Genomic DNA, 12,006 nt, shown 5'->3' with positions numbered 1-12,006 from the left:
GTAACATTTGTTACTCATAGCACTATCTGTACAGCTCCTTTAATGCCTTTAGAGTAACATAAAAAATATGCAAGACTGGAATTATGCAGAGTAGTTTTTTATTTCCAAATCCTCAGGTTTGAGAACATCTGACTCAACTCCGTAACTGCCATGGGGAACACCTCCAAGGCCACAAGGGAGATAGAGGTGAGCCTAGGCATACTCCTATCCTGAACAGCTACTTTTCCAAGTCAAATATAACGTATGATTATATGTCAACTGCTCCAGAAATAATTAAGATAAAAGAACAAATTGATGTATATTCTCTATGTGTAGCTACAAGATCTTGGCAGAAAGGCATGCTGAAACTGAGCTCCTCTAGAGACATCACTGAAGACAAAATGTTTAACAAACGTGTTTTTTCCCCTTGATCCTTGCCAAAGGCAGACAGTATTTCTTGCACTTACTTCTGCCTTGGCTGAAGACACCTGGAATTTTAAGGCTTCCTGCTCTGGAGTCAGTGGTTGATATCACCTCTCATAATGAACACTAATATCCATGCTGAAGGAATATTCTTCCTTTGACTCTAGCAGGGTCAGGGCTTGGTGATGTTTTGAAGCATGAAAATTGATATCCCAAATATAGTTTTAGATACATAAGTGTGAAAATACTTATTAACTGCATCAATCCCTATGTTTTTTAATCCTTTCAAACAGCGGGGTGCTGTAGCCTCATTCTGTGACTTGTGGGCAACTGCATCCACTTATTAGTTTCAACTCTCCTAACTTTTGTGTCTCTTAACTAAGGTACAGTAACAGATTAAAACAGTAACATCTAAAGACTTCTCATGCGTTGCTCATCATTTCACATGTTCACTTTAATCTTTAAATAAGAGAGCTCTATTTCAAAATGCTCCCAAGTGAATACACTTCAATTCTTTTGCTGCTCTTTTCTAGACCATTTGTATTTGACCAAAACCATACTGTATCTGGTTTTGCTCACTTCATGTCTGAAATAGAAATAATGACAGATTAAAAGTATTCCAATAACTCACGAAACAACATATATCTTTGCTAGAACTACCTGCTGTAACTGTTCATGCTTTTGCCCAGAAGTGCACACCAAACAAGCTGCAGCAAGCCTGAATTTCCTTCCTTGACCAGCTGTGGTTAACTGGAAAATGAAAACTGTGTCAAATAATTTTTCATTACTTTTTAAGCTGGACTACCCATATTTCTTCTACACAGATTTCATACTGTTTCAGGTCCTACAGTAACCTAGATTTATTAGATAACACATAATGAGTTCTGGTGCATCCAGACATCCTTCCCAAACAGTTAACTGAAGTCCTAGGCAAATCATTCTGACATCCTGCTATTAATGTTAACATATTCTGAGAGGAGAGCATTTGGAAGCTCTTTCCCCCTTTGCAGCTTTTAACCAGATTACTTGTCATTTGAAAGAGCTGTATAGGCACATCTTAAAAATGGCAAAATATAGTTGACACTGCAGTAGAAAACAAGTAAAATACAGGGGGTTGCATGTAGGAAACCTCATATCTGGTAATATCTAATGTTGCAGTTATTAGTACCTATTTACACTCTTTTGAAGGCCTTCTGCCCCCTCTCCAGGCATCTATAACCCTTCAGACCTTCAGAATCTTTCACCTAAAACATTATGCTGTCATATGAAAAGCCATGAGCCATATTTTTAGCCAGTATCGCTCAGAAACTGTAAGTGTACCTCTCATTTCTTGATATGTATCTGCATTGCAAACACATGTAAAACAGATTTTGAACATAGACGATAATTTCTTTAGACATTTAACCAACCTCTCAATATGGAATTTTCTAGTCTGCCAGCTAAATGAACATAAGAGCACTCACATGTGAATAAAAACCCCACAAAGTACAGGGAATACACATTCTGAATACTCCAGAAGTAATGTTATCTAAAACTATGATTGCTTATGAAAGTGCATCCTCTACCTACTATGGCAAAAAGGTCAAAAAAATCACATTTATTTTAATAGTTACTTGGTCTGTAGTTATCTGAAGATTGTATTTTTCCACTCAGGAAAACAAAAGGCAAGAACACATCTCCTTGAAGAGTTTACAGCTGCTACACGACAAATGCTACAAGTAGATGAATAACAGCAAGCATTTTTATAAATTAATAAACTAATTTATCATCAATTCCTGACTTTGTGTTCACTATAGGTTGCAGTAGGTGTCATATAACAGAGGGGATCTCAAGTACGGAGTTTGCTGCTTAGCCACCTTATTTAGACCAAGAAACTCCAAAGAATTATTCAGAGCATTTAAGCAAAAAGTCTAATTTTCTGTATGGAGGGAAGGTAGGATCTTAACTTTAGGTATCTAGCTTAGCTCCTTTTACAAGACTGAGTCTCTTACACTAGTTTGTAAAACGGAACTAATTGGACACAATCTTGAAGAAGACTGCACGAATGATCATGAAATCTCACCTGTATTTTGTGCAGGTAGAGTTTTGATGTGAAGGATCTGATGGATTAAGTGTGATCCTTGGCGAGACCTGAGCTGATAGCAAAAATCCCGAAGCTAGGATAAGGATTGCTACAGCAGTACCTAAAAATACAGATAAAGAACAATGTGATACTTTTCTTCAGAGCACACAAAATAATTCTCTGTTGAACTGAACTATGCTTGGGAAAGCAAGGCACTCCATTACCATGAATACAGCATTCACTAAGGAGTTACGATGAGAACCTAAGAAAAATACCCTTTGTTACATCCATGCCTTGAATTGGGTTACATGTGAAAGTCAAGTGCATCAGGTTTAATATCCAGATATTAAATTAATACACTGGGACCTTTTTTCTATAAATATGGAACTTAAAACTGCACAGATGAAGGGATTTATTCTTTTTGATGTTGAAAATAATCCCGCAAAGGTAAAATTTATGGTGCCTTTGAAATCACCACATGACTCCCCTTTCCCACACCCAGACTTGCAGTCTTTCCTATAAAACAGAAAATAGCATCAGCCTTTTCAGTGACTCTTCTTGCCTTTGTGAAAAGAGAGAAATTTGACTTTTCATAAAAATACCACAAAAAAGCCCAACGGCAATTTCTGATCTTGTTTCAAAGAACACACATAACATCTGCTAGGAAAAAGGCCCCTTCTACATATTTGCTCTTGTCCCCCCCCAGCAAATTCCTTGTGCACAAACTGGGCAAAATGACAAGAGGGAAGATGGCAAAAAAGGTTCATACTTTGTGCAGTAGGCCATCACTAGAACATAGCTCACGCTTTTCCTACCTTAGTTGTCACACTGTATTATTTTAATGAAAATTTATGTACTTCAGTACTGCAACTATCTCAAACTAACTTATAAAACCTTTACATCTTTCCACTTGATGAGGCATTGAGTGCTGGATCATATAAAATACCCTGTATACCTGTTTGTATACTATTTATGTGGTATGTCACATGTAACATGTATAGACTGATCTAAAATACAGAAATAGTAATAACATTATTTGTGAGTTAGTTACCAATAATCTAATTAACATTACCCTTACCATACAAAACCCAATGCACAAAGCACTGAAGCACATCCCAGGCAATACACATTTAGAAGTGTGCAGTGATTTAGCTAAATGACTGACGGCAAATTAAGGATACTGCATTTGGTGGGTGAAGGGCAGAGGGGATGTTTTGATTGACAGTTTCAGGGGTGGGTTTGATGGTGTTTTTAATGAGAAAAGCAAGAGTTTTCTAGGTGGCAAGCCCACGAGGTACATGAAAAACTTTTCCTGAGATATAAATAATATCTTAAGTACCAAGAACGTAGTAATAAAATCATTCATAAATGTGTCTGTGCAGCAGTCATGGCTAACAGGCATACATACGAACTACAGGTGATTGGACCACACATTTGCCTCAACCGAGGCCACTAAAACTTTAAACTCAATCACAAACTATATGTGGAGAATGCACCTACAGACCATAAAAAGTGATTTCATCTTATTCTAGATTTGGCTTTGTACTGCTATGGCTAGTAGGTACGGTAATAATAATCTCAGTTTTTTGGGCAGGCTGGATATTGCACTAGATTTACTGTACTTTCAAAATGCCATAAACTAGACAGCAAATGTCCTTAGAAACGGCCTATAACCTTATTTATATTCATTCTATATATGCTTTGTCTGTCTTTTAAGTTAACAAAATACACTAACACTTCCAGCACCTCTGCAAATGTCTTATTTCTTTGGAAAAAACCAGCATATTTAAGCTTGGCAAATGAAGTTTATTATATCTTTTCATTCTGTGGCAAGTTTGTCTATGATGAACAAAACCATGCAATTACAGAACATCATTAGCTGAGATGAAAAAAAAAACAAACAAGAAATATGGAAATATCTTGAAGATATTTTAGATCCTCTCTGTTACAAAAAGAAGAGATACATTTTGTTTAAGTACCAGCATGCTTTCAAACTGACAATTTCTGAAGTGGAAAAACACAAATAAAATGGATCCTGCACTTGTCAAAATCCCTGCATGTTTCCCAATTAACAGCTTAGAAGAAAGAAATTAACTGAAGAGAAGAAGAAAGATAATGAAACACTGCCAAGACATAAAATGGATGGCAAACTAAGAGGAAACGGTAACTGTAGTAAAGAGAACTAAAAAGATGTGGGGCTTTTTGGTTTGCGTTTGTTAGGGGTTTTTATGCTTCTGCACTGACCTGAAAGGCTCAGTTTTTCAAAAGTTGCTAATAGTAAGGGTACATTAAATTCAATTTAAAATAGCTCTTCCCAAATGTTATCAGAAAGCAGGAGAAGCTGCAGGAGTTCACAAATTAAATCACAGTATGTTGGCTTTTAATAAAAATCTTAATATTACTCTCTACTGATTATTCTTGTAAGTTATCATCTAATAAACATCACATCCATTAAGTTTTACAAAAAAACCAAACCCAAATTGTTGCAGCTTTGACTTATTTTTATGTAACAGGAGACTGGGGCATACATGGCTTCTCCAAAGACCAAAGAAGCAGCCAGCAATAACTCTGCATGAAAGTTAATGTCCTTAGAAACATAAACCAAAGTAGAACAGTCAAATATAAGCTTACCCCATGAGAAAACTCATCATGCAAAACAAATCCATCAGCAGATTTAGTAATCATTTTATTAAATAAAATTGCTAAGGAAAACACATCGTATCCACTACTACGTAGATCAAAGTATCAAACACTGCATTAGAAACTTCTAAATAGTACAGACAAATGAAACATGATTTCATTACTGTCATTGTTTGTATATTCCTTCAGGTGGGACCTGTGATAAAGACCACAGCAAGCAATGCAGCACGGCTCAAGCGATGCTGCTAACAGCCAGACTGACCACAGAAGACAGATGATTTTTACCAATCCCTTTGTGTCTAAACATCACAAACAAATAACCCTTGATTGTATTATACCCCTTCGTTAATTCTGTGACCTATTTCTATATTCTCTTTTATTCCATGACTAATATGTTTTGTAAGAGACATACCTATTTTTCAAATGTATGGCCTTTGAGTATGTTAACTAGAGCCAAAAAGCTAAGAGTTCTGTCATTGTGTACATCCACACAGGAATCACACCTATACAGCTGGGTCCAGAAGAGTAACAAAGTCCTGAGTGGCTGGCCAGAGTTCTGCGGTTATTTGGGCCATATATACACACACATATACATATATATACATACATGCACACATACATATATATATACATATATATATATAAATACTCCATCCCAAGAGATTATAAAGGAGAGGTAGTACCAGAAGTGCCAGTGCACTGCCAGGAGAGATCCGTTTTGCAGGAAGACAAGCAAGCAGATGAGTACCACAGGGGAAATAAGGCATTGAGCATAAGGAATGGTACAGAACTGGGTCTTTCCTCTCTGAAAAACTTGGCAGTGCCTGGGGGCACAGAAGAACTTACAGGAGAGATGATGTATTTTAACTGATCTGGAGGTAGACTGTGATAAAAGTAGTGATTTGAGATTTTGTCTCTTATTTTTCAAAACATGATAAATGTGCTTTTCCAATCTCCTCTGTCATGGGTACATTTCTAAACTTGGATCATGAAAAACACTTTATGTTTCTTGACTCCAAATCAAGATGGTAACAAACAAACATAAATTTATTATAATTTGGAGCACCAAGCTGCATGTTTTGATTTACAGATTTGGGTAACTGTATCAAGCCAGACACTGCACTGTGCCGTCTCTGTTCTGCCTATATAAATGCATTCAAATACCACGAGTGTTGATTAACTCCCATCCCTTGGGAACTGCAGATGGCCAGCGACTTGGCAGGTGGTCCCCCACTCTGCTGTGTTGCATTAACTGGAAGTTTGGATCCCTGACAGCAACAACAGAACAAAATACGGAGACATTAAACCTTTTCAGCTGAACACTTGTGAACGCTATTTCAAGAGGAGCAGGAGCTGTTCTTGGAAATGTCTGAACCTTTCAGTCAGAGGCAGGTATCAGTCACAGATCACTTATGGCAGAATAAGAACATAACGCAGTAGCAAACAAGGACTTACTGGTAAATAGCAGAACGCAGCTGAGCGTGGGCAAGGCTGTTTGCTCTGCCTTTTCCTGCCTCCAAGAGATTGCTGCCTGATGAGTTTTCAGTGTTTGAATATTTGGACAAAATCTACAATTCTAGAATTCTCTCTTTTAGTATGAGATGAGTTAAAACCACATTAGTGTAAGTACAGAATTTACTGTATTGTATTTGAGACAGTTCTTCAAATAACTGCATAATTTTTTTAAAAGGGCCCCAATGGCTATGTGCAATGTGCTTTCTCTGGTAATTCTTGGTAAGATGTTCTGAATTCCAATTAATGAGCCAGAAACTACGGATCACATACACACATGAGATTTAAAAACTTACCACATCTGAGGTTACAAGTATTTGAGTACTTATACTATAACAAAAAAGTATTAACAAGCTAAAGAAAAACTCTGTCACCCTTGGCTTGAAGGAGAAAAACTGCACCTGAAAAAATTACATGCTAAACCTCTTTTTCAAGCTAGCCTTTAGCTGTGGCGCTATACTAGAGGTCTTGAAAAAGCCATATGATTTCAGAGAGAAGATGGGATGAACATTGTTAGTTTAAAGAGGACTACTTTGAAAAAAAAACTTTTAAATTTATTAGTATTTATTTGGCATTACTTTATTTTAATTTTATTGATGATAAAATACCATACACTAATTAAGCACTCACCTGCTAAGCTACCAAGTGTAAGTTTCCGGCGACCCATTCTTTCAACGAGCCAGACTCCCACTAGAGTAAAAATGAAGTTTATAAATGCTGTCAGTGCAGCCAGCCAGATTGCAAGCCTATCGTCTTCAACTCCTGACATCTGCAAAATGGTAGCACTGTAGTACCTGCAAACAGAGGGAGAGACAAACCAGCACCGTTAATTTCAATCTGGCTCATGTTATAGTTCCTGATTTTAAATCAAAAAAGATCATAACAAATATGAAGTGTGACTTCCTGAATAACGCAGCCACAGGCTGACACCCAGTTACCCTGGAAATCAGGCATAACCTAGGTATAACTTGTGCTTGAATAAAGCTTTCACTGGAGGACATCAGGAGACAAATTGCCATTCTTTTGGCTGGTTAGATTTTCAGCGGTCAATCATATCCTGCCAGAAATTGGGCTTGTGTTTTTATCTTACATTAATCCAGCTTTCAAACCCAGCTGTTGCTTCATGCTCGCTCTTCTGCCAAAACGTGGGATTTTAGCACTCTTGTGCACTGTCTAAGGAAACACAGCTTGAAAATCAAATATGTTTTCATTAAGGTCCTGTTAAAGGTCAGGCAGAGCTAATCTATGGCATCCAACATACTGCAAGTGACACTCACAACCTCCTGGGTTTAGGTTTTGCAAGTTTACTTCACTGCCACTGATGCACCTGCAACCCTCTCTCTTGTACTACTTTTGTCTTAACCAGAACACGATTGCTTTGAAACGCCTTGGCACCATGCTGCATGGATACGAATCTGCTCCCAACAGAAGGATGTCAGAATTTTCTACCTCTCTGAGAGGAATCAATCATTTCACGTAAACAGTAACTCATAAATAAATCAACTGAGCAGAACGAAAAGGGAAGAAAAAGGAAGCCTTCTGCCATTTTTCAGAGAGCTCAAATGAACACAGATATTGTGCCTATGTTCTCAGGGAGAGCTAAATAAACCTCCAAGAAAACACTTGAGTAGTTTTGTTCATGCTGTAGAAGCCCTTTTCATCTTGTTCTATTAATTTGTGCTGATTGAAATCCTGATATTCAAGCCCTCAAATACCTATCAGCCTACAGGCTATCACATTAAAAATGTCAAAGCTCACTTTTTCCCTTCTTTTTTTTTCCTGTTCAAAAGGTAGCTTGCTTTAAATGTCCCTTTGTTGTCTTAATGCCCAGATGTGTTATCCTCAGAAATCTTAGCGGTCCATGTTTTTCTATTCTAAGCATAAACCACTTTTTATTTCAAATCAATAATCCATGATGGACAACATGCTCAAGTGACTACTTGCAAAAGTGCTTGAGTCATTTTAGATGATGCCAGATGTAAATGATTGCACCTATGGCTGGATATTACCACCTTGCCCACTGGCTAAGACAAGGTATTTGGATCCTCCCAGCTCCCTTCCTCTGCTCCTCTTCCCCATTACTACAGCCATTTGAGGCCATGCCTACACAACTTGTGGTGTGGCAGGAGAGGACTTTCAGAGGGAAACTGTATGTACTGAGAACTGAGTATCTACATACACATGGGTTTTGAGCCTGGCTCTACGGTCTGCCTGCCCAGTAGTAACTGTAATGCCTTGTTCAGGCTCAGTCCATCTGAAAGAGCTGCACGCTGAGATCCAGCAAGGGTGCAACTCTTGGAGAGAAAAGATTCATAAAGGATAGACATCATCTGAATTAAAACACTAAAGTTAATGCATCCTCACTTCTTAAGCCTCTCTAAATTAAACTGCTAACTGCTTGTCAAAATTGTATCACATTGCTCTAGTCATCAGAATCATCCAGTCCCTGATCTCTCAATACCCCTTTCTTTTTCTCCTTAAGAGTAGGTAAATAAAAATCAATTTCAAGTCTTGGCCTACTGAAACCCACTATGAAACTCCTATTTACTTCCACCAGGCAAGGTTTCAGGAGGCCATGTTTAACTGCACACTTCTAAAACTTTCCAAAATCCCATTCTACTGGCAAGTCAAGAAATCGTTAGTTGTCAGCAGCAACATGTAGTGTATGGATTCTATATGGTTAAAACCCAGCAAAGAATAAAGAATAAAGGCACATAGATGCTTACAGTCTCACATATACAAACAGGCACCTTCTGCCCCCAACATTCCTTATGGTTGCTTATTGCACTCACTGGTTATACATTCTCAACTAGAAGCTTACTAGCTTACTGCTTATCCATAAATAAACAACATATTTTATTTCTCTGGAAAACAAAACAGGGAAATCTAGATTCTGCAAATCCAAATGCCAAGCTACCAAAGCCTGGGTGCTGGGCAATGATGCTGATTTTTATTATGGCACGGCAATCTAATTTCCAAAAATTAAAAGAACACTTGCATAGATTCTAACTACTAAATGTATTTGCTTACGTTTACCTATTTTACTACGCCCATTTTTTATACCAACCTGTGTAGCCCTAACTGCCTAGTAATGTAACAAGATGACAGGTCTTTTTAGTTTCTGCCTGGCAAGGAAAAAAACTGTATGTGGCAGGAAAAGGTCAGCTTGTGATATTATACAACCACAGTGAATACTGCAGCTCCTGAAGGGAATGCAGTTTCAGTGACAAAGTTGTGCAGTCCTGGCTTATTTTCTAAAATGTAAGGAAAATGACAACAGCACATGTGTGATCTCGGAATTTTTAAGCAAGTCCAGTAATTTAGTAAGCAAATAAATACAGACAATTACAAAGCCACACAAAGTAAATGAGTGGGATACATACAAAAAGATCTTACTATTGCTCATTTTCTGAGGATTTACAAAGTTGCTCTGTTGAGATCTACGTTAAAACATAAAAAAGAAAAGAAAACCTGAAACATTTCCACATTCAAGAATCCTCAGACTAATCTTTTCACCATATAACTGAAAATGCACAGTATTGGAGGAAATGAAGCAACCCCAAACACCTTCCTCCCTCTTCTCCTTTAAAAAGTCAGGTTTTTGAAAGCAACAACATCCAATGTTTAAAGAAAAGGGTAATTTCCCCCTTCAAGCAGATCTTAAAGACAGTTCCAGATGCATCAGGGTTCCCAGGTTGGCTCACTCAGCAGAGAGAAGCAGCCTACCACGCCAGGCTTTGCAGCAATCAATCCCCCCAAAAATGCCTGTCAGTCACAGCTTCGAGTGCTCCCATCTTTCATAAGGGGCTGCTCCAGCCCATCTGTTACACCAGGTTTACTCCAACAAAATTTCTGTCCAAGAATATCATCACTTTCGGACATAATCTGTAATTCTCATGAAATTAGTGGATAAATCTCAGTAACCCAGAAGTACCATTCAACATCTTGAAAACATTTACCTTTTTGCTTTTAAGAAAACAAAAATAGAGCACTCTGGCACTGTTTTGCAAGGGTTTGTTAACATTTTCTAGCACAATGCTTTGGAAATTACTGCCCAACTACTGAAACTACGCAGTTCAAGAAAATTAGTGCCTAGAGATAACAAAACCCTCTATCTTTTTTTCTCAACTCAACTGAAATAACACAAAATGAAATGGCAAGTAACGCAATAGCCAGTAAGAATATTATTAAAACCTGAAGAAAATCCGAAGTGGCAGCAATTTTAACAGATTTACATGCTCATTTTCTGATACTGTGCATGAACAAAGATCGTCACCTTCTCCTCTACCACTTTATTATATGTTACAATAATTGGACTAAGATGGACAAAAGTACCCATAATAAAACATGCTCCACATTCACAAAATTGTATTTCATTTACACCTTCAACCTGTTTCTCTGCTCTGTTAGGAATTACTAAAGCTTATTCCCATCAGGTTTGATGATTTCCAGCATGGGAACTGACCCAGATGCGTCCAGGCTGGGCCAGGCGTGTAGTGTTACTCAGCCAAGGTGCCAAGGGTGCTGCAGCCCCCCTGACCTGAGCAGCAGAGCTGTTAGACCAAGGGAACCTCAGTCACTCCTGCCCACAGCCCTGACTCACCTGACTCCTGCTGCAGAGCATTAGTCAAAATGCAGTTATTTTAAGAAGAGAAATATATTACAGCCCATATACACATGGAATATAGAGTCCTAGTGACATCTATCAAGCCAGGGAGCTGCATTAGGAAGAGACTATGCCAATGCCAACAGGGATGCTGGACAGACACCATCTTGTAAAAAAAACCAAAATATCCGAGGGACTAATACACAATAATTCAAATTTCACATTGGTTCTAACAGAAGTATCCCACTGAACTTACAAGTCTTCAAATTTGGTTCATGTTTCCCTCCATTTGCAAACTATCCCACATCCCTGTAAAAACAGCTGTAACATAGCTTGTTATGCTGACATATGCTTTGAATACATATACCTTCAAATAACAACAAGGAAAATGGGTTAAAACATCCTTCACATTTCACCTTTGGGTGATAAAAGATCACAGTGGTTTTATATTTTGTTAATCTGAACAAAAGCCCAACAAGTGGCATTGCCATGGTGGGGAATACAGAACCCCTGCAGCAGCTCAGCCTTGGCAGGCTTAGCTTGCTGCTAAAGGGCTGAGGAAAGGTCCCATGCTCCTACATACAAAATCCTGAATCACTCCACTTACTTAAAGGCCTGATGTAAATTTGTACATAATAAACTTTTCCTGAGAACTGAAAATTAGTTTTTGTAATAGTAGTGTTGCTATTGACTGGTTTTAATCCTGCACGCATACGCTCCTTCCTCTTTAGTTTTTCATTTGCAGCTTGAACACAATAATCTTATCATGCCTGGCACTTCTGAA

At 38.0% G+C, this 12,006-nt stretch overlaps 1 protein-coding gene across 2 annotated transcripts in view; it reads right to left on the bottom strand.

Annotated features, from left to right (window-relative positions):
- SLC2A13 (solute carrier family 2 member 13) overlaps window positions 1-12,006 on the bottom strand; it is a 163,766-nt gene that overhangs the window by 38,589 nt on the left and 113,171 nt on the right. For both annotated transcript variants that reach the window (XM_062638326.1, XM_062638327.1), the window contains exons 5-6: window positions 7,247-7,410; window positions 2,465-2,585 (exon numbers count right to left, since the gene is read on the bottom strand). In XM_062638326.1, coding sequence (XP_062494310.1) covers window positions 2,465-2,585; window positions 7,247-7,410 — 285 coding nt within the window. The remainder of the gene's footprint in view (window positions 1-2,464; window positions 2,586-7,246; window positions 7,411-12,006) is intronic.

This window comes from Pezoporus occidentalis, unplaced genomic scaffold (assembly GCF_034315485.1).
Source record: "Pezoporus occidentalis ecotype Australia unplaced genomic scaffold, CSIRO_AGI_Poc_V1 ctg56, whole genome shotgun sequence".
In the NCBI taxonomy this organism is placed as follows: Eukaryota; Metazoa; Chordata; class Aves; order Psittaciformes; family Psittacidae; genus Pezoporus; species Pezoporus occidentalis.
The sequence above is the reverse complement of the archived record's forward strand: the minus strand, read 5'-3'. Positions and strand labels throughout refer to the sequence as shown.